The following is a 23,756-nucleotide window of genomic DNA, read 5'->3' on the forward strand; positions in this document are numbered from 1 at the left end:
AAAAAAAAAAAAAGATTCAACATGCATTCTTAATAAAAGCCCTAGAACAAGTAGGACTGTAGGAAACATATTCCAGCATAATAAAGGTTATATATGACAAACTCATGGCCAGTATCATCCTAAATGAATAAAACCATTAATAAGCCCCATTAAAATCAGGAATGGGAGAAGACTGCCCACTATCTCTACTGCTCATCCATATTGTGATTGAAGAATTAGCTGGAGTAAGTAATAAGGCAAGAAAATATTAAGTCAAATTATTTTCAATTAAAGATTATATTATCTTATATCCAATGTTCACAAAATTTGACTAGAAAAATTGTAGACATTCTCAATAATTTCAGCAAGGTGTTATGATACATAATTGGCTTACAAAATTTACCAGTCTTACCACATATGCCTGCTGAGAAAGAGATCATGGACAAGCTCCTCTTCCCAGCTTCTCCAATAAAATAAGATATCTAGAATATACATAACAAAAGAGGTAAAAAAAACCTCTACAATGAAAACTTTAAATGTGTGAAGAGATTAAGAAACAGAATTTGAAGACCACCTAAGTGTATGGCTTGGTAGAATTGACATTGTGAAAAAAGACCTCCCTACCAAAGCAATTTATTGATTCAGTGAAATCACAATCAACACCCTCATCTCACTCTTCACTTGAATAGAAAGAAAATCCTCAATTTGATATGGAACAACAGAAGACCCAGAATAGCCGACTAGTCCTAGATAAGCGTTTGTTTCTATGCATTCTGCTTGTTTTAAGTGCTAAGTGCATCTGTCTGAGACCCCAACTTTTATATGTCTGTTTCTATTGAGCCAATTTTGTTTGATATTAGAGTGGCTACTCCAGCTTGTTTCTTAGGATCATTTGCTTGGAAAATTGTTTTCTAACCTTTTACTCTGAGGTAGTGTCTGTCTTTGTCTCTGAGGTGCGTTTCCTGTATGCAGCGAAATGCTGGGTCCTATTTATGTATCCAGTCTGTTAATTTATGTCTTTTTATTGGGAAGTCGAGTTCATTGATGCTAAGAGATATTAAGGAAAAGTGATTGTTATTCCCTGTTATTTTTGTTTTTAGAGGTGGAATTATGTCTGTGTGACTATCTTATTTTGGGTTTGCTGAAAGATTACTTTCTTGCTTTTTTCTAGGGTATAGTTTCCCTCCTTGTGTTGGAAGTTTCCATCAATTATCCTTTGTAGGGCTGGATATTGTGTAAATTTGGTTTTGTCATGGAATATCTTGTTTTCTCTGTCTATGGTAATTGAGATTTTTTTGCTGGGTAAAGTAGCCTGGGCTGGCATTTGTGTTCTCTTAGGGTCTGTTTGACATCTGCCCAGGATCTAGCTTTCATAGTCTCTGGTGAGAAGTCTGGTGTAATTCTGATAGGTCTGTCTTTATATGTTAGTTGACCCTTTTCCCTTACTGCTTTTAATATTCTTTCTTTGTTTAGTGCATTTGGTGTTTTGATTATTATGTGACAAGAGGAATTTCTTTTCTTTTCCAGTCTATTTGGAGTTCTGTAGGCTTCTTGTATGTTCATGGGCATCTCATTCTTTAGGTTAGGGAAGTTTTCTTCTATAATGTTGTTGAAGACATTTACTGGCCCTTTAAGTTAGGAATCTTCCCTCTCTTCTATACCTATTATCCTTAGGTTTGGTCTTCTCATTGTGTCATGAATCTCTTGGATGTTTTGGGTTAGGATCTTTGTTTGCATTTTGCATTTTCTTTGACTGTGTGTCAATGTTTTCTATGGTATCTTCTGCACCTAAGATTCTCTCTTCTCTCTCTTGTATTCTGTTGGTGATGCTTGCATCTATGACTCCTGATCTCTTTCCTAGGTTTTCTAACTCCAGGGTTGTCTCCCTTTGTGATTTCTTTATTATTTCTGCTTCCACTTTTAGATCTTGGATGGTTTTGTTCATTTCCTTCACCGGTTTGATTGTGTTTTCTTGTAATTCTTTAAGGGATTTGTGTGTTTCTTCTTTAAGGGCTGCTAGCTGTTTGCCTGTGTTCTCCTGTATTTTTAAAGGGAGTTATTTATGTCCTTCTTAAAGTCCTCTATCATCATCATGAGAAGTGATTTTAGATCCAAATCTTGCTTTTCTGGTGTGATGGTGTATCCAGGACTTGCTATGTTAAGAGAATTGGGTTCTGATGATGCCAAGTAACCTTGGTTTCTGTTGCTTATGTTCATATGCTTGCCTCCTGCCATCTTGTTCTAACTAGTGCTACCCGCCCTCGCTATATCTGACTGGGGCCTGTCCTTCCTGTGATTCTGGTTGTATCAGAACTCCTCAGAGTCCAGCTGTCTCTGTGATCCTGTGGTTCTGGCATCCTGAGATCCTGGGATCCTGAGATACTGAGATCCTGGGTGTGTCAGAGCTCCTGGGAGTAAAGCTGCCTCTGAGGCCCTGAGATCCTGTGTGACCAAGCCCCTGGGCTCCTGGGCTCCTGGGCTCCTGGGCTCCTGGGCTCCTGGGCTCCTGGGCTCCTGGGCTCCTGGGCTCCTGGGTGTGTTAGAGTACCTGGGAGTGGAGCTTCCTATGGGTGTTGTGGGACTGGCTGCAGAGTTCAGGCCCAAGGTCTGCTCAGAGCTCTGGCCTAGACTGGAAGGAACCTGTGCCACTGGTCAGGCAGGGTTCCTATATCCCTGGATCCTGCTGGTCCCAGTTACTCCCGGTGGTGTTGGGATAGATGTTGTGTCCTCCACACCTCTAACTCTTTGATCCTGGGCTTGTTATAACTCCTGTGAGTGGAGCTTCTTACAGGTGTTGTGGGACTAGCTGCAGAGTTCGGGCCCAAGGTCTGCTCAGGGCTCTGACCCAGACCAGAAAGAACCCGTACCACTGGTCGTGCCAACTTAAACACTTTTAAATCAACTTTGGAGAACTGCTTTTTCTCATTTCTCCTTAAATATTCCTCTAAATTCCAGAGGCTAAAACATGATTGATAGTGACTAAATAATACTCTATCACTAAATGTGACAAGTCTAGCTATTCTCCCATAGGCAGATAAGTCAGTTTAAACATGAAGAAGAAAATGAGGAAATTCTGGTATATAGCTTTATGCCTTTGTTTAGATATTGACTGGATATGTGTCACGTCTTTTCTTGGGAGCTGGTCAGGCAGTATACATTAGACAATTGATTTCTTGAACCATTTTCCTTGTGATATTAATGGGAATTCCATGAAACAGGCTTCTCCTGTTAAATGAATTTGAGTGATCTTCAACCCCACTCATGTATTCGAGGTTCATAGCCACACCAACACTGAAACCAGGGGTCTTCTCCTGAAGTTCTCCCACACACCAACACACCTTTTAAATTATTGACTACATTTATTTATTTGCATATATATGTATATATTTTCTTTTTTTTTTTTTTTTAAAGATTTAAGATTTATTTATTTATTATATGTAAGTACACTGTAGCTGTCTTCAGACACTCCAGAAGAGGGCGTCAGATCTTGTTACGGATGGTTATGAGCCACCATGTGGTTGCTGGGATTTGAACTCCGGACCTTCGGAAGAGCAGTCGGGTGCTCTTACCCACTGAGCCATTTCACCAGCCCATATATTTTCTTAGGTTACTATTGCTATAAAGAGACACCATCACCAAAACAACTCTTTTTTTTTTTTTTGAACACAAGCACTTCAAAAACATTTTATTTTTACCAAAAATAAAACAAAAGAAGAGTAATCATAAACCATGAACAAGTTATAATGGAAAAAGAAGTTTTTAATTTCAAAAAGTCTCTGTGTAAAAAAATAAAGATAAAAATTTTAAATTAATAATATAGCTAAATTTATTTCTTAAAAATTAAACATAGGGCCAGCAAGATGACTCAGCTGGTAAAATTGTTCCACACCCATGAACTCACACATGCACGCACACACCGAAGTAAAGGTTTTCTTTCTTTCTTTTTTCTTCTTCACATTTTAGAATGTCTTATTTGTTAAGGAACATTACAGACATAAAAAGTAATGATGCAGGCTGACAAGATGGCTCAGTGGGTAAGAGCACTGACTGTTCTTCCGAAGGTCCTGAGTTCAAATCCCAAGAACCACATGGTAGTTCACAACCACCTATAATGAGATCTGACACCCTCTTCTGGTGTGTCTGAAGACAGCAACAGTGTACTTATTTATAATATAAATAAATCTTTAAAAAAAAAAAAAACAGGTAATTTTGCTATAGTGAGCTTCCAGCTCCCAGTTCTTCAGGCCTGGTTCAACAGGTGGGTGGGTTTTAGACTGCTTTATCTACCCCTTGCTTCCCCTCAAAGCAAATCTCTCAAGGAACATTTAAGATGTGCAGTTTTAAAACACGGACATTTTCTCACCTAACCCGAATCCCCACTGTAGCAAGGTTTGATGGGCCAACCTGGGATGAAAGCTAAGGATACGGGGGCCAAGAGATGCACATAACACCCAGGATACTCCACAGTTTGCAGATTCTTCTGATATATGTCCCCTAGGACATAGAACTTGTAGGGCCCTCGTGAGGCCATAGATTGATGTGACTCATTATTCAGACATATGCACAGACCATATGCATTTCATTCTTGTAAGGGCCCCATGGACAGGACGCTGCTGTGTTGGGGAAATACCACAAGTTCCCCATCATCCTATGAGAAGTCTTTGACTCTGAACTCAGGACCCTGAGGAAGGAGTCTGATGTGGAGCAGTCCCCCTTCTTCAGCGTTCCAGTGGCTTGTGTGACTCCTAAGTTGGGGCATGGAGTTCTAAGGCATGACTTATACCATACTGAAGGGAGAGTGCTTGACGGTCTTACGGACCAGCATAGAGAGCTGACCAAGTTAGCATCCTGTGAAAACATCAAAGCTGATGGCCAGAAGTTTGTAGAACAGAAACAGTTTCTCCTTTGTCTCTGGGGCCTGTGACAGTCCTTCCTTGGGGTTGACATCCAAAGTCTCTTCTGCCACCAGTCACCGCTTTGGAGGCTCCTCCTCCAGCCCTGCTAAGACAGCCTTGCTTTCTGCGACCTCTAGTGACCGTCGCTGGCGTTACTTCCTGTTCCAGGTTTCCCACAGGCTTTCTTCTGCTAGGCAGGCATTGTCTTTTCTAAAGGCCCACTTGCTTCTCTGTGGGAACTTTCTTATTCCATCACATCGGAATTGGCCATAATTCCGAACTAACTCTGACCATTGTTCTCAGATGTGATGCTGGCTGGAATCAGCATTGGGCTTTCATGATCCGAGCCATAACTATCCACTTTGTCTAGCCATCTGTCCATTCACGCTTGTAAGAATTAATTGTCATGAGGGTTGTGAAGAACAACCTCAGGGTCACTCCAGAGCATTGAGATCTGCAGTCTGAGTCCCAGAGTCCACTTTGTTTGTTTGTTTGTTTGTGTTTGAGACGGAATCACACTCTGTAGTCCAGGCTGGCATGGAATTTGTTGTGTAGCACAGGCTGCTTTGAACTCATGATGATTCTCCTGCCTCTCTGACTCCCAAGTGTTGGGAGGGGACCTCTTTCCTGGGATCCTCTGGTGGTGGGGGAGTGTTGATTCCAGCACACGAGTGTTTTCTAAAGTGGTTGTACACATTGTACAATAAACATATTGGCTTATAAAGTACACATTGACTCTTAGCTTGTGCCTTATTCTGGGATCCAGGAGTCAGGACAGATGGAAACCCCACTGTGACAGGTTCCTCACTGAAATGAGTGATAAGGATTTATAGACGATTGGAATGATCTGTGTCTTCCTGTGAATTTTTTTACAGTTTATTCCAGATGACAGGCACTTTGGTATCCAGAGATGATACACGGCATAGTAAGAAAATGGCTTTCACAGACCTTAAAATAAAGTCTTATCTGGCAAAGACATCAGTGTGAAAACCAGAAGCTAAGCGTAGACAGTTTGCTCTGCTTCCTAGACATTGACTGTTGGAAGAAGGGTTGATGGGCGATGGTCTGGACATTTGAGAGGGCGGGCAGCAACGGTCATCAATGTGGCAGTGTGTGAAAAGTGGTTCTGGCTTCCCAGACTTGCACAGATAGTATGTAGAATGCCCAAGGGATTACGCAGTCCCACCCAACAGTTGTATTATTTCTTCAGATTCCAGTCAAATAGCAGCTACAATCATTGGATGCTTTCTGTTCTGGATATTAACCTTTGCCAATGTTAACTTAGTCTTTATAGCAACTATGTAATATTAACAGTAAGTAACTGGCCCAGAGCTATTTGACTGATGGCTGATAAGTAGTGGGTTCAAACTCCAGCATACTGGCTCTAGACTTGAGATCTAGAGCATGCACGCTTACCACTCTAATGTGTACTGTTTCTCAAAGTTTCATTTAAAAGAGTCTGGGGTTGTGGCCCAGTTGGTAGAGGTTTGCCTGGTATACATGAGGCCCAGAGTTTGGTCCCCTATACAGCATAAATCTAGATATAGCGCCATAGGCCTATATTTCCAGCATTCAAGAAGAGTAGGGGCTGGAGAGATGGCTCATGGTTAAGAGCACCGACTGCTCTTCCAAAGGTCGTGAGTTCAAATCCCAGCAACCACATGATGGCTCAAAACCATCCGTAATAAGATCTGACTCCCTCTTCTGGGGTGTCTGAAGACAGCTACAGTGTACTTACATATAATAAATAAATAAATCTTAAAAAAAAAAAAGAGTATAAGCTCAAGATTATCTTTGGCTACATACTGAGTTCAAGGCCAGCATAGGCTACAGAAGACTCTGTTTCAAACTTCCCCACCCCTTCCTCAACACTGCTCTCTCTGTGAAGATCTGGCTGTCCTGGAACTCTTTCGAAGTCCCAGAAATCTGTCTACCTCTGTCTCTGCCTCCCAAGTGCTGGGATTAAAGGTGTGTAAGAAAACTGTTCACTATTGCTCCATCTCAGAGATGCATTTGAGCCTCTGTAGCACTGAAATCCACCCACACACGCCTTGACGACCCAGAAGTGAAGGCCGGGGATTTGCCACCTGTGAGAAGTGGGTCTCTAGGAGCTGAGGGGCTCAGTTTGGTAGAGCGCTTGCTTGGATTCAGTCACTGGCATGGCATAAAGCAGGTGTCGAGGCTGAGCTTGTAATCCTAGCACCTGGGAGGAAGAAGCAGAAGTGAGTTTTGAAGCCAGTTTGGGCTACGTGAGTTCAAGGCCATCCTTCACAACATGAGATACTGTCTTAAGAAACAAAGTGAATCTCCAAGGTGCCAACTCCTCTTGACAGCCTACTGTTGTGATCTGTGATCGAACACGTGTCCCCCGGATATTTGGAGCCAATGTCTATCTGCCTGGCATATGTTCGAAGGATGCTGAGTATGCCTAGAAGCCCCATGACACTGTTTAATTAACCATTGCTCGAATCTCCCCACCTAGCAACTCTTGAGGGGCAATCTCAAGAGCTCAATCTTACCTTTCCACCTCTATTGTCACTCATTCCAGAAAGTCTAGGACCTTAGCAGAAGGTCTTTGGGACCTTAGCAGGTAAGATAAATGAAAGAAGCTGGCCAATTAAGCCTGGTGTCTCCTGGGAAGCCGGAGTCTTAATCTCATTCAAAGACTTTTCGATACCAGGGCAGGTCAGCTAATAATTGGTTATCCCTGATGCAGGGGGCAAAGGATGCTGGGAGTGCTGGGGACCGTCTGTGGCTCAGGTGGCCTTTGTAGATTCTCAGCTTCCTTACCTGTGAGAAGTTGGTCTCTGACATCCTCATGATACAATCTGAGAGAATTCGTCTCCACAATCTTGGAACTAATGTCTGTCTATCTGTCTTTCTGTCTACCTGTCTGACGTGTTGCAAAGTGCCTGCCAGTTCCCATTTGAGTGAACTGATTCTTTAGCTCTGGTGTCACTGCAGTGTGTGTTGAACACTTTGTTCTCTTAATGAAACCCTTTGACTTAACCATGACTCCGATCTGCTCCTGAGTTTACAAGTGTGTGTGTGCGCCCGTGAGACAGTTTTTTTCTTCCTTCTAAAAGCAGTGCCTGCTGAGCAGATGAGCTTAGAAAGGGTGTTCTCTTCGTGTTGTTTCAGGGAAAATAGAGAAAGTCAAACCTCCTCCATCCCCCACAACTGAAGGTCCCAGCTTGCAGCCTGACTTAGCCCCTGAAGAGGCTGCCGGAACCCAGCGGCCCAAGAACCTGATGCAGACCCTCATGGAAGACTATGAGACCCACAAATCTAAAAGGCGCGAGAGAATGGATGATAGTAGTGTAAGTTTTTCCTCCTTTCCTTTCTCTTTTCTGAGGGTGACCTTCAGTGTGGCATGCCTGTGTCTTGGTTCAGACCTGGATGTGTGTGTAATTTATCTGCTTCTCTTGCTTGCCTCGTGACTCTGAAACCTATTTTCAAACGAATGGTTTAACATGCCTTGGGGACTAAGTGTCGTCATCAAGAGCTGGTTGTTTGGTGGCTAAGTCAAGCTTGAGGTGGTGGGCAAGGCTGGTCCATGAGATGGTGGGGTGGAGGAAGATGATGTGCCTGGGCAATATAGCGAAGAAGGATGCACTCTCTCTAGACATGCCCTCAGGCTTCAAAAGCTATGCTGTGATCTATCCTCGTATATATTGCACACTGCTCAAGAGTCTGTTTGGGGATCTTTGTGTGCATAGCTGGACAGAAAAGAGACATTTTAAATGACCGCTTAAAAACCACACAACTACCCCTCTCCCTTCATCCTTCCCAACTCGGTACATGTTGGTTGTGTGCCCTGTGAAAGGAAGTCATCTGCTCTGTGGTTTCCTTGTCCAGTAAGAGATTTAAGAGGTGTTCTGAAGGGTTCCCCACAAGCCTGGGAGGGGCAGCCCCAGGTTTTGTGCAAACACCCTAGAGTCTCAGGCATTAGTCTTTTATCTTTCACCAAAGTACCCCTACCACCCCCGCACTCCCCATTATGCTGAGGTCACAAGTAGCTTGGATTGATAAACTACCTAGTGTCTACCTGTGGACCTGTGTGTTTATGAACAGTATCCCCTTTCAGTCTTCCAAGTTTGGATGAGCTATGCAGTTACCCTCAACTTGAATGCTCTGAGGTTCACAGTAGGAAGTCCTTGCCAACTCTATGGCTTTCATGTCCTGGCTGGATAATCCCAAGTTAGAGAGTTTCCCGGATGAGTGCCAGGTGCTGAAGGCCCCTTTTCAGTTAGAGGGATAACACATGTATGTGTTCTTAATCATGAAGGAATGTCTGCTGTGAGGCCAAGAGGCTTCTCTGTGGATGGAGCCCTGGCTTAGGTAGCAGCTGCAGACAGTTCTACTGGATTTCACTGGGCAGGTGCCAGCGGCAGCTTACTGTCTACAAAACCACCATGTTAGCAGCCCCTTTGGGTGTAGAGTCCTTCTTTAGGTGTTTTTAGTGCAGTCTGAAGTGCAGTCTTAGAAGCATATGGTTTCTTCCCTCCATCTGATCAACAGTGTCCAGCAGCAGCTTTGCTGACCATGAGCCGAAGAGCCCTGGGCCGTTCAGTCATGCCCCACGTGAATGCTTTCTCAGTGCATCCTGGGCCGTTCAGTCGTGCCCCACGTGAATGCTTTCTCAGTTCATTCTGTGTTGATTGTGTGTGTTTTCTTTTTGCACTGGAGTACAGATGTTACGTGGGGGAAAGTAATTTTCAGGCCTGGTGCACGGGCCTGTAATCCCAGACACTGGAAACATGAAATAGGAAGATAACATGGTCAGGGTCTGCCTGGGACATAGTGGAAAGAGGTACTTATGTCACAGGCAGAACACTAGCAGCCACCCCTTTCTGGTAAACTCTGGCACTCAGGTACCCACCTCAGGAGTGCCAACCGGGCCCAGTTTTCTCCAAGTGCTGATGGCCTCCTGTCTCTTTCACCCAAGTAAAGGAACATGCCGGCTAAGGCAGAAACCTATGAGTGAATCAATTTATTTTTATTTTTATTTGAGGGCTGGGTGTTCTGAGCTTTTCCTCGAATCACCTGAGAACAAAATCTGCCCATTGTTAAAGAGTTTTAGGGATAGGACAAACTCCGACCCCCAATATCTCTACCTGCACCCCTCTAATAAAAACTCAAATCTCAAAAAACCCATACTCAAATTGCTTCTTGAAAAATTACATGGCTATCAGCCTAAACTGATTTCCAAGCCACCCGCTAGCCTGTTGCTCAGCCCTTTCAATGTAGGGCACCTTTCTACGACTCTGTGTAGCTTCATTTCCCCAAGTTGGTCCCTAACCCTGTCTCCACTATCCCTGTCTCTGGAGAGGACAGGTGGCTTGGTGGTGGTTATGGAGTTGCCCCCCCCCCCTTCCCTAAAAGCTAAAGGTGATTGTCTTCAGGGCCATACAATTCTGTCCTCCTGAGCCATTCATACACATTGTTTTTAGGGTGACACATGGCCTCTTGGATTTCTGCCTTCTTAAGAGCCTCCTGTGGTTCATGCTGTCACCTTCATTTGTCAAATGACTCAGTGACAAAAGAACAGAACAAAAACTCACTTTTCAAAAGGTTCCCCTGCCTCCCCTCTTAGAACTTGGGCAAACTGCTCCCTGTCCTCTCTACCGATCTTCACCCACCTGGACCAGCTGCCTTGCCCTGGGTTATCTCCAGTGTCTCTAGGAACTAACAGAACACTCCATTTCCTAGGTACCCACACTAATCATAAATAATCGTCCCAAAAGGTTATCCAAGGACCGTCCCAAGCATGGAATCTTATCCAGACCCACAGGTTCTGATGAGGGAGGCTGCAGCCTCCTTCACTGACAGTGCCATCCTTAGGTCTGTTTTAGAGAAACTGCCTGGCAAACCTGCCCTTTCCTCCCTTCTTCCTTCCCCATTCCCTCCCTCCCTTTTCCCTTCATACCACCCCCCCCTTTATTCTACTATTGGGGTCTTACTGTAATGGCGCAGTGGGGTACAGGACTGTTTAAGGTTTAGAGAAACACACAGGAAAAGGAAAGGTCATTTGGTTATAGAATCCATCAAATCCAGAATGGCCATCTAGGTCCTTGCTGGTGGGCAGCTGGTTAGGCAATGGGGGAGACTAAATCCCGTTAATTCATCAGGAAAATGAAAACAAGACCTTGAATTAACAAACCCTGGCTTATCTGATATTTTTATTAATGAGTATTAGAGTATCTACTTGCCTCAAGAGATACAGACGTTTAAATAAACAAATATCAGATGAAGCAATACTTGAGAGGTTGTATAATGACCCTCCCCCCTCCCCGAAAGCCTTGTCCCTCTCTACTCACTTCTGGCATGGTGCCAGAGCCCAGCCGCTGGGGGCGGGGGGAGTCTGTGAATGTGCCTCTGCCATGTACTAACCCTGGTCTTTTCCCTCTCTGCCAGTACACCTCTAAGTTACTGTCTTGCAAGGTGACTTCCGAGGTACTTTTCAAACTTGTCTGTCTGCGTCCTGATGCATGCTTGATCCTGGTGCATGAGGTTGTGGTTTGCTGTCACATGCTGTGTTCAATAAGAATGGCAAGAAAAAGGCCTCCTCTCCATGTGTGTTTTCTGCCTGACCTTTCTGAATGGGGGAGCTGATTTAAATATTGGCGTCCAGATGATAGTGAACACTGCTGTGCTGTGCTGTGCTGGGATGTGGGGTTGGAGAAGACCTTGGTCACCCAAGGGTCTGGAAGATGTTGAACTTGAGGGCAACTATTGGCAGACTGTGTGAATTCTTTTAGTTTCTTCAGGCACAAGTAGCAAATAAATACTACTCTGGTTAGCAAACAGTGCCACCCCTACAGGCCAATATTGTGATTTTTAACTAGTCCTTTATTAAACTTAACACAATTCCCAGAGAGTTCTGCACTATGGACTTAGGACAACTTATTTCAAAGGCAAACCACCCCAGTCCCTCCTCCCTCCTCCCTCCTCCTTCCCTCCAGTCTTGGGACCTGTATTTCCATTCTGGAAGCTCAGCTAAGCAGTGGTCTTTCCCCAAACCTCCTCTTTCCCCATACAAGTTCCATTAACACAGATTTCACAAGTATGTGTGCGCTAAGAATGCAATACTTGTGGGGCTGGAGAGATGGTTCCGCAGTTAAAAATTCTTGATGTGCCTGCCGAGGACTAGGGGAGTTTGGTTCCTGGCACCAACATCTGGTGTGTCACAATCACCTGTAACATTAGCTCCAAAGGTTCTGATGCCCTCTTCTGGCCTCTGTAGGCACCTGATAAATATGTACTCTCACACACACCCACACACATATATATTAAAAAAAAAATTTTTTTTAATGTAAAGCCAGGCATGGTGGCACATTATTTTAATCCCAGTACTCAAAAGACAGAGGCAGGAGGATCCCTGTGAGTTCAAGGCCAGCCTGGTCTGCATAGTGAGTTCCCAGACAACCATAGCTACACAGAGAAATCCCATCTTTCCCCACCACCAAATTAAACATGTAAAGTGCTATATATATACACATATAAATGCATGCACACACATATGCATATATACACATGTACATATATACACATATGCATGTGTGCCTGGGACTGAATCCAGGGAAATGTCGGGCAAGCTCTCTCTAGATAGTTCTAGTTCTATTTTTATTCCTTTTCTTAAAAAAGTTTTTTTTTCAACATTTTTTTTTCTGTAAGAAAGCACGGCTCTTTATATTTTCATTTCTACTGTACTGAATTTGTATTTCAGAAGAACTGTTTCAAGTGTACAGAATTGTACAGAAAACCATTCATCTACACAATTTATAATTTGTGGAGAATCAGCCTTGCCTCGGACACTATAGCCGAGTCGGAGAAGGCAGCAGGCACGAACTCCTGAAGGCACGGAGCCAGCCTGCAGGTTCCCCTGCCTTAGGACGACAGCATCTGCCTCTCTCACTGCCCCCTTCCTGTAATTCCATAGTACTGGAGAGATGTTTTTCAGAGAATTGAATGTGGCCAATCCAATTCAAGCCCTCTTGTCACTTCTCCCAGTTCCTACTCCTCTGTGTGTCACTCTTTATCTCCTCTGAGGGGGTCTCAATTAATGCAGTGGTGTTTGTGTTTGTGCATGTTTTTATATGACATATATATTATATATGTATAGTGCTCCATATATATACATACACATGTATGTGTGTATATATATATATATACATATATATATAAATGTTTATATATATAAATGTTATATATATATATATATATGTTTATAAACTGTAAGTCACATGGTAGTATCTTCTTTATGTATTGCTTATATTTATTTATTTTAAATTTTATTTTATTTTTTATTTTATGTGTGTGATATTTGGGCTGCTTATATGTCTGTGCACCATGTACATGTAGTGCCCTTGGAGGCCAGAAGAGGGCGTTGGCCTAGAACTGGAGTTACAATTGCCTGTAAACTGCCATGTGGGTATTGGGAATTGAACCTGGGTCCTGCAAAACAGCCAGTTCTCTGAACCACTGAGCCACCTCTCTAGCTCCTGTTTTACTGTTTGTAGATGCGTTCTATAGTATATTTGTTAGAATTGCTAAGCAGTGTTCTTTTGAATGAATAAAATCTTTCTTTGGTCACTTGCCTGTATTGGATATGGAGAGCGAGTTGTTTCTGGTGGATTTTTTTTTGGGTTTTGTTTGTCCCTTTGCTTTATGGTGCTGGAGATTGAACTCAGGTCCTCTTGCACGCTAGGCAAGTACTATTGAGCATTGCCACACACTTCCCCAGGTAGCCATGAAGTAGTTCCTGTGCCTACAACTGGGCATACTTACATTTATTTTACAGCTCTTGCAAATTGTTCTCCACATGGGTTGTGCCAACCTCCGGCATCATATGTATTTTGAACATGGCTCATTATCAGCAAATTAACTATACTTTATAGCTGTAGATTTACTGATTGCTGATGTTTATAGGATTTAAAGTGGGTGTTAAGAGTCCATGGCGTGGACCATCCTCATTACTTGACTCTGGCCTCATTTAGGAAGTAGCTCCTGGAGAGTCAGGCCCCTCTCCCGTAACCTCACTGAGGCTTCGAACAGAGAAACTCTGGTCAAGATGTGCAAGGAAGATAGTGTTGGGCCCAGTCCATCTCTAGTGAAAAAGAAGCAGGAGGATCACAGGCCAGCGTGGATACTAATGGAGTCACTCAGACTTTAACCCATTTGCCCTTTGTCTCACAGCACCCCCACTTTTTTTTTAAGATTTATTTTATTTATATGAGTACACTGTAGCTATCTTCAGACACACAAGAAAAGGGCATCAGATCCCATTATAGATGCTTGTGAGCCACCATGTGGTTGCTGGAAATTGAACTCAGGACCTTTGGAAGAGCAGTCAAGTGCTCTTAACCATCTCTGAGCTGAGCCATCTCTCCAGCCTGATTCACACCCCTTGACTACTACCACTTACAATTTGAACAACTAGCTAGAGGTCTCCAAGCATTGAAAAGACAGTGCTTTTTAGAGATTGTTCAAATAGAATTGATAGTTCTTCCATCAGACCTCAGACTGAATTGGTGGGAACAATAACAGTTGTGAAGGGTACGTACTGCTCCTGGTGTACCACAGCAGTTAAGCAGCCACATGTGGCTTGATGGCCTCAGGCAGTGACTCCACACCTAGAGAGCTGAGTTTAAGTCTTGGCTTTTCTTCTACTGACTGAGAAGTTCTGGGCAAGCTACTCACCCTCCCCCGTGTGCCAGTCGTGGTGCCTGGGATGGAAAGGCATGTACTCTGGTCCCAGAACAGGCTTTAGAAAGTAGAGCAAATGTGTAATGATAGACATACTGAGTACAGAGTTTACTAATGACTTAGACGCACCCACATCTGAATGCATGTAGAATGAACATGTTCCCTCATACCTTCCTAGGGGGTTTGCCCTTCGAATCTTCCCAAAGCTAATTGCAGGACTTTACTCCAAGAGAGTCCTCAGTCCTAAACTTCCGAAGCCCAAGGGCAGCTGTACACTGAGGGATTTCCATGTCATCAGAAATCCCAGATCATGAGAAAAAGACATCCAAATCAAAGGGAAGAGACTGTGCTAAGAGCTCAATATTACATATAGGAGTTATTTGAGCTCTTGATCAATTAAACCCAAGCTATGCTAAATGTTTCTATGAATATATATATATATATATATATATATATATATATATATATCCTGCCTGCTACACCTTTTATGACTGAATTCTGAGGAAAGAAACTCTCATGCTCCCCCCCGACCCCCACTGTGTCCATGGCTTGTTTGGAACCCAGTCAGTATTGGTAAGATGAACAGATGGATGACTTTTACATGGGCTTCTGAAGAATAGAACAAGGAAAATTGTCTGAGATTTATTAATGATTAAAATGAGACTTAAAGCCAGGCGAGGTACCCGCGTACCATTAATCTTAGTACTTTGGGGCTAAGGTAGGTGGAGTGTGAGTTCTTGGGTAGCCTGGGCTACATGACAAGAACTTGTCTCAGAAGAAAAAGAAAAGAGAGCACTGGAGAGATAGCCCACTGGTTAAGAGCAGTGGGTCCTCTTTCAGAGGACCTGGCTTCAGTTCTCAGCACCCACATGGCGGCTTACAACTATCTGTAGCTTCAGTTCCCAGAGCATCTAACACCCTCATCAAGGCTCTGCAAGTACAGGGCATGCAAATGGAACACGAACATTTATAAAGGCAAAACACTCATTCTCATAAAAATAAATAAATGTTTTAAAGAGAGAGAGAGAAAGGGGGTAATAAAAAAAGTTTAACAGCAAGACAAAAACCATAATAATAATTAATATTAATAATAACAATTATTATTATTTTAAAGAAACCCTTTTCAGAACCTTGGCTTTACATTCATACTCCTGAGAAATTTCTTAGTTTATTTGTGAAAGGCAAACACTAGCAGTTTACACAAAACATAGTTCCTTATAGAATCTGAGTTTGTATTCCACTCCAGGGTCTGTAACCCTTTCAGAGGCTGGGAAGAATTATTTGAGGACAGCCCTGTGCACCTAGAAAGAACCATTTGTCCCACGGGCAGACTATGTGCTGTGGCTTTTATTATTGCCCACTTGACGTGGGGATGCCAGGCACTGGAGTGTGTGACTTATGCAAGGTCACACTGTCACAACAATTTAAAACTTAGACCTTGTTGTGCTTCAGAGGCCATACTGGCTCTCGAGGAAGCCATGGTGTTAGGACAAGGGCAAAGATGAACAAGAGACAGACCTGAAGCATAGGGCTTGCATCACAACCCATACAGTATAGCAAGCACTCCTGTGCTACCACACATTGGCCAGAAAACTCCAGTTTAGTTCCCAGGTCTGGCAACATGCATTCTTGGGTAGTATATGTCCACGATGTACACAGAGCTAGACTTGACATAGGTATGGTTCCTAACAGTGTGACATTCACACAGCAAAGGTGACTGATGGCATGCTGCCTGAAGTCCTCGCAGTTGACAGAGAAGCAAAGAGCATGCTGGGACGGACCTCAGTCCTTCAGTCTAACCCGGTACGTGCTTCCACTTGGCATCTTCCTGCCTCTCTGGAGTTGCCGATGTCACCGCCCCTTGCCTAAAGGATCATTTTTTAGAAGAAGCAGAGTGTTCAATTGTGGCTCAGGGAAAACCAACCAGGACTTTTCTTTGAATTCAGAGACTGCACCCTAAAGTGACTACTAGGGTGCCTGGCATGCATGAGCTTGCACTTGTTGCAGTGGCCTGACCTGGAGCTGTTCCCTGTATCTGGCCTCTTCCATGCCTTTCATCTGGATCCATCCTATCCAGACTAAAACTGGAGCAGGCGGCCTGACATCTTCTCTCAGGAACCCACAGATGATTCTAATAGACAGGAGGGAGGGACCGAGCCTGCTTGGCCTCAATACTGACACTTTTAATTTCTTTTATTAGTAGTGTCCATGACCTCAATGATGCTCACACCAGAATGACGATAACTTTTTGCTGCCCTAAAGCTTCCCCGTCCCCTCACTTCTTGGCCATTTGTGTTTCGCTCCGCCATAGTAGATTCTTGTGGTATAAATATTTTCCTAGTGTCTTGTGGGTTGGCAGATCTGTTGCATCATCAGATCCACACTGGCCCATTGTTAGACACTCCTTCCCCATCTGTAGTTACGGGAAAGCTAAGAGGGTCTGTAGTTGTGCTGTTCAAACCGGTGGTTGCTAGCCTGGCAGGGGGGTGGGGTGGGGTGGGGTGGGGGGAACTATTTAAATTTAAATTAAAATTCACTAAAATGTTCATTTCTCAGCTGTCTGACTGTACTTCAAAGGCCTACTGGTCACATGTGGATAGCAGCTGCTGCTGCGGATGGCACAGAGGAACAGTTTCAATAAAGCATAAAGGGCTATGCACAACAGGACCAGGCAGCTTGTACAGCGAGAGAGAGTTCCTTTAGACTATTCAGCTCCGGGATACAGGTAGAACTCAGCAGCAGAGTGTTTGTCCAGCATGCTCAATGCTCCAGGTTCAACCTCCAGCACGGCAAAGCCAAAACCAAAGAAACCTGAGGCAGAGTCAAGTCTAGTTTAAAGAAACCTGTAAATCTGTGAGAAAAGGACATTGGAAATCGTGCACCAGGTAGTACATGGATTTTGGCTTTGAAATGAAGTCACCTGCCCCGCCCCCTTATCCAGTCTCTGCCGCTCGTCACCTACCCCGGCAGTACCGGATCTGGTGTCACCTTCATCTTGGAAACATGATGTCGAATGAGCAGATGGAATGGAGGGAAGAAAAGGAAGACGTTGGTTTGTGCGAACTCTGTGCTAATTTTTTTTCCCCATCTCTTTTCAGGTCCTGGAGGCCACACGGGTTAATCGGAGGAAGAGTGCTCTGGCCTTGCGCTGGGAGGCAGGGATTTACGCTAACCAGGAGGAGGAGGACAACGAATAAACTGCCTTCAGCCCAGGAAACTCCTTTGCTGAAGGAGTTTCTGCAGAGAAACCAGGAAATTATTGAATCAGAAGCATTTTAATAGACTACTTATTGAAGTGCGTACAAACTCAACAACCCTCATGTAGACCAGAAGCTGCAATACACAATGATTAAAAAAAAATTTTTAAAAATTAAAAAAAAAAAAAAAAAGCAAAAAAAGCGAAGCGAACAGGAAGTTCACCCATCAGACCAGGGGCAGAAAAGAAAGGATATCTTTGTGACTCAAAGAAGCCCCTGGCTTTGGACTATTCCACAACTGATCCAAAGGGACACAGACGTGACAAACGAGTCAATGTAGTTGCTGCAGGCAGAACTGAAGCCAGCCTTGGCTGGGTGTGGCGGAGGAGCAGGCAGTGACGTGGCCATTCCAAGGCAACCCGCAGGGTCCAGCCTGGTGCACCCGCTGTGTGCGGGCTATCCTCCACATCAGCTTCCCATCCCAGTCTCGCCTGAGGCATCAGAAGTGTTGGGTTGACTCCATTTTCTCCAGCAGCCATAAAAAACGAGTGGTGTTTCTTTCCATAATTGCCCCGAAAGGGGGGCAGTGGGGATTCAATCTCTCTTACACATAGTCATTTGAAGTTGGGAACACTTAATGGTCACAATATGTAAAGTCCGTATTTTTAAGGCAATATCTCTTCATGTTGCAGATGCAATCAATTCTACAGCAGGAGGTTGAGAACAGTGGGGGGGGGCTGGGGGGGGGGGGAGAGCCAAACCAAAAGGGTTATTAGCTTTAGGACTTTGTCTGCTTTTATTGTTGACTGATCAGCTTAGGGAAACACACTTTCACGATTATGTTTCTTCATATGAAAAGTATATTTAGTGAGCAATGACTATTTTTATGATGGGATGGGGGAACAGGAACACAGATGAAACCTGTACACATTTGAACAGCTTGGTTCAAGAAGGTAGGGGTATTTTTAGAATGGCAATAATTGAAAATAAAAGGGGGCAGACTCCGCCTTAGGAAGGTAAATGGTCAGAAATAGGGTGTTTACACAACTATTTTCTATTTTAAAGTGAGCCTTAGAGGTGGTTGTAGCGTAGGATGAGTTGTTTTGGACCTGAGAAAGGAAACCTTAAACACATGGAGATAGAAAGAGAAAGGGGTGAAAGGGTCAAAGAATGAGAGAGGAAGGAAGGGAGGAGGGAGGGAGGGAGGAAGGAAGGGAGATTATTTTTGCTGACAACCAGTGATTTTCAGGATGACAAAGAGAAAAATATAGAAATTTAAGTGCAAACGTGGAATCAGCTACAAATCCTAAAGATGGTGTGTATGCCTTTGTGTGCTTGTATAAAGCATGTGTGTTTGTGAATAAAGGTTTGCCAGTGGTGTGTGTGTGTGTGTGTGTGTGTGTGTGTTGATCATGACACATGGGTGTACAGTATTTCCTCCGTAGCTGCCTGTCGGCTTCAGGAGTGAATGACAATTTTCTTTTTTATGAAAAGGGATATAAAGGCACAGGGCGGATGCAGTATTTCTATATTGAGCTGACCTAACACGGTATTTGCATGAGTCGAAGTTGTGAAGTTTTGAGCAGTTTTGTATTGATAATTTGACATTTAGAACACACCTTATTTATTCTCATGCTTTATGTCCCTGCCTCATGTACCACAGAGGATGCCAGCTTCACTCTTCCTGTCATTTCAAGCAATATGATATGACTAATTAGGTGCCCCAAGTTTCTGGATGAGAAAACGGTTCACTTCTGGCAGGGGAAGGGGAGGAAGAAGGAGGGGGAGAAGGCATGGAAGGGGAAGGAGGAAGAAAAAAGAACTAACCAGCTTTCATTATTTTTCCTTTATTTTAAAGCTATTTCTTACAAGCAATAATTAAATTCGACCTTTCTAAAATTCATTTTTGTTTTATGTTATTATGTCATAAGTTCTAATATGTTATTCTAATAAGTAGCGACTCCACAATATTTATATGTACACTCCACACGTTATCTTAGCTTTTTTTTTTTTTTTTTGTATTAAACTAGTATATTGACTTTGGGGAAAAGCTTATTCACTGATAAGTAGTGGGCACAAAATAAAAAGATGGAGTTGTCTTATGGTTTATAAGGATGCTTAAAAACTCCAAGGCAGATAATGCAGTTGCTAGCCAAAATCGTAAGTTGAGAGTGCTCACCATCTTTGATGGCGCATTCTTTTAGACATAATGTCATTAAAAATGCTAACCACTGAGGACAGAAAGCAAAGGCAGAGAACTCTGCTGCAGGGAATGTGCTTTATAGTGAGGGAGGTGGACCCAGAAGCCAATGTCTCAGATTAGAAGCCCCACTAGGTAGATGGGCCCACTGGAGAAGGATCTCTTTGTCTAAGGATTTCCAGTTGGAGGCCCCAAATGCCCGGCCTGTTTACACAGTGAGATGAAGGTTCCTTCCCTAGAGGACCGCGGGGGTTAGGACGCATGGGGCGGGGGAGGTAGCTACCGCATCCGGTGCCTCCCTGCACTCACGAACAGTGGCAGAGCCCATGGAGAGCAGGCTAGTACTAGGAGCGGTACAAGAAAGCAAGCAAGCTATTCCATGTCTTCTGGTGTCTGCTAGAGACTGTGGGGGCATCATGACTTCCTTAAATTTCTTGTCCTGTTTAGAAGGGAAATGTGGAGTCTCGCGGAGGTTACACTGAGGAAAGAATTGGCAGCCGGCGCCCACACACTCCGTGGAATTCCTTCGGTGGCAGATGAAGTGGTCTTTTGATGGCAGTAGATTGAATAGGAAGTTCTGAAGGTTGAGGGAATAGACTCCATGAGTAGGTGAGACACCCTGTCTCTTCCTGCTCTCAGGGCTTTTATCGCTGGCCTCTCCGTTTCCCAGTTTTGCTCTTTTCTCTGAACTGCCCTCTAAAGATGGCCATCTGTTTCCCAGCTTCCCACCCTGACAGTTCTAGTGTATTCTATTAAGGTGGAAATCACCCCTCCATCAGAGAGCCAGCTCTTTTCTGTGTTCTCTGAGGGTTTTTTATTTTTTAATTTGGGGGGGGGTTGTTTGTTTTGTTTTGTTTTGTTTTCTCTCATTCTAGAAACATTTGAGCCATTGCTGTGGACATATCACTGTGCTAGGCTCTAGGATCCCACGTGGGCCCCTGTCACTTTCCCAGTATGGAGCAGATCCTGGAGGAAAGTCTCCCCTGCCCCTTAAGCCTGAGATGAGGAGGCTCAGTATTAGTTGAGCCTCGGATACTCGGCTCTACCCTGCATCGGTGCACAAGCTGCTTAGTCTCAGCTGTAAGAAATGTTTAGCTTCTGTAGATGTTAAAAACCTTCCTGAAGGAACCCCACACTGCAGTGTTTATACTCCAGAGCACTTTCCTCCAGAGCCTATGACTTGACAGCCTCGCCTTTCTCCTCTAGAAATGAGGGACGCAGGGTCTGCCAGTGGCAGAGGCTGGGCAGCACTTGGATTACATGGTGCATGTCCCTTCCTCTTACCCATGCATGCTGCCCACCCTAGGCAATGGCATAGAGACAGTATGTAGATCAGTATCCACCCACACACACTTATACACATACACACTCAGCGTGCAGCACACATGCACTTACACACACACACACACACACACACACACACACGAACAAGGAACACCAAAACAGTGTTGATTGTTGTGTTTAAAGACGTTTTTTTTTTTCACCTGAAGAATGGACTTAAACTATGTATTTAAAAAAAAAAATAGCCTAAGTGTTAGAGATGGTGAATGTATCCAGTTTCAGTTACAAAAACAATTTCCTGAATTTTAAAGCATTCAGTGAGCTGCCAATTTTGATTTTGTGTTGCTCTTTATCCAAATGGCTTTTGCTTTTCTTTTCTTTCTTTCTTTTTTTTTTTTTTTAAATTGGAGGAAGTGGGGGGCGGGGAGCAGCAATATTGTGTTTGAAAAATTATAGTCTGTACTGGCTTTCCTGTGTTACGTTAACCACTTAAATGTTTTTATTCTGCTTTGGTTTTATAGTGTCTGTGAGGCATTCGATGCAACTATACAGTTATTTTCTCATTAAAACTCAACGTGTGTGGTGTTTTTCTTTTTTTCCTTTTTTCTTCCCTTTTTCTTGATTGAAGGATTGCTATTTGTTTTACTGTGGAAAGAGGTTGTAAGATTGGTTGTCAATCTCTGAGGGGCGTGCCGGTGGCCTTGATCCCTGCCTCTGCCTCCCCGTGTACTGAACCCACTGAACCCGAAGGAGCAATAGTATCTGGTAAACCATCCCTACGATGCTATGTTCATTGTCCAGCTGTCCTGCGTCAGGACCCACAGAAATGACGCAGGTGTCTGCCGGTGAAGTAGCTGGTCTTCAGAGTAAAAGTGGCTATTGAGAAAACAGAACGGTTCCTCAGGCCATGCCTCAGGTGTAACCTGTAGCTGGAGTGTGCGCACATTCCTGTGTACGTGAAGGCTGGAGGTCAGCTTCAGTTGTCACTGAAGGTCACTCACTGGCTGGAACTGGTTAAGTAGTCTAAGCTGCCCTGGTCCACCTCACTGCCACTGGGTTCCCGTGTGTGTGCCACCATGTCAGCCTTTTTTCTGTGGGTTCTGGGAATTGAACCCAAGTCCTTAAGAGTTGCCCAACAAGCACTTTACCAACTGAGCAAATTCCCTAGCACTTGGTGCTAATCCTTCTTATATTCCCAGCCTGCATCTGTATTTAGCTCTCCTTTAGGAAGGACTGTGAATGGCACGGGAGTTCTTCAGAAAGCCCCCTTCCTATTCCATACCCAGCTGTCCTTCTCCCTTTCCATCAGCTCTTCCTCATGCTTTCCAGCTGCCCCTCTCTCTTCTCCCTTGGGACTCTTCAGCCTCTTTGTCCCTGGCAGATCCTTACATTCTGAGTATCTGGGGGGTCTCCTCTGGTACCCAGTCATGAATAGCATCTCCCCAGCTTTATGTGTTGAGAGTTCTGAGTTTGGATGGGAAATTTGGCTGGGAATGTGACTGGGTGATACAGTCCTTGCTTCCTGCCTTGTGAGGGTTTAACTGCTATGAACAGACACCATGACCAAGACAACTCCTATAAGGACAACCTTTAATTGGGGCTGGCTTACAGGTTCAGAGGTTCAGTCGTCCATTATCGTCAAGGCAGGGGCATGGCAGAGTCCAGGCAGGTATGGTACAGGCGGAGCCGAAAATTCAGCATCTTCATCTGAAGGCTGCTAGTGGAAGACTGACTTCCAGGCACCTTGGGTGAGGACCTTAAAGCCCTCAGTGACAAACCTACTCCAAAGGCTACACCTTCTCATAGTGCCCCTCCCTGCTCTGAGCATATATAAACTACCACACTTAGTGTGGTAAGTACCTGTTCCAATTCTCAGCACTGCAAAAACAAACAACAAAATAAGCCCATTAAGGCTGTGCCTGGTATCACAAGCCAGCACTCAGGAGACACAGGCAGGAGGATTGCCACACGGTCAAGGCAACCTGGTCAGCATGTACCAAGCCAGACAAGGTTATATCCAACCTATTTCAAAAAAGCAACACCACCAAAATAAAAATAATAATAATAATAATAATAATAATAATAATAATAAACAGATACCTACATGGAGCAGGAGGATCAGGAGTTCAAGGCCAGCCTTGGCTACATAATAAGTTTGAGATCAATCTAGGCTACATGAGATCATGCCTCAAATCACAATACAAACAATTTTTTTTTTTAAAAAAAAAAGAGAGAAAAACTGGAGTTCTGACTTCTGACATGTATGCTGGAGATACAGTGGTTCTGGAGTGCTTTAAATATTGCTGGGAGCTTTTGTGCATGGACCCAGCCTCTGTGAGATCACCATCTATGTGCCTTGGTAAAGCAGCTTTGAGATGCTACCTGGATTCTCAAGTAAAGTGCCTCTAACCAAAGACAGCAGATTAAAAAGGAAAGAAAAAAAAAAAACAGGAAGATAATTATATACATTTATGTTCAGACTTTAATTTCAGGACA

General features: G+C 43.9%; 1 protein-coding gene across 4 annotated transcripts in view; it reads left to right on the plus strand.

Annotated features, from left to right (window-relative positions):
* Nucleotides 1-21,829, plus strand: part of LOC110322764 (A-kinase anchor protein 2) — a 110,168-nt gene extending 88,339 nt beyond the window's left edge. For 2 of the 4 annotated variants that reach the window (XM_021199502.2, XM_029539775.1), the window contains exons 3-5: nt 8,016-8,194; nt 11,292-11,330; nt 17,681-21,829. In XM_021199502.2, coding sequence (XP_021055161.1) covers nt 8,016-8,194; nt 11,292-11,330; nt 17,681-17,779 — 317 coding nt within the window. In that variant the 3' untranslated portion in view covers nt 17,780-21,829. The remainder of the gene's footprint in view (nt 1-8,015; nt 8,195-11,291; nt 11,331-17,680) is intronic. The other 2 variants (XM_029539776.1, XM_029539777.1) reach the window with 2 other exon arrangements.
* The last annotated feature ends 1,927 nt before the right edge of the window (nt 21,830-23,756 follow it).

This window comes from Mus pahari, chromosome 6 (genome assembly GCF_900095145.1).
Source record: "Mus pahari chromosome 6, PAHARI_EIJ_v1.1, whole genome shotgun sequence".
Classification (NCBI taxonomy): Eukaryota; Metazoa; Chordata; class Mammalia; order Rodentia; family Muridae; genus Mus; species Mus pahari.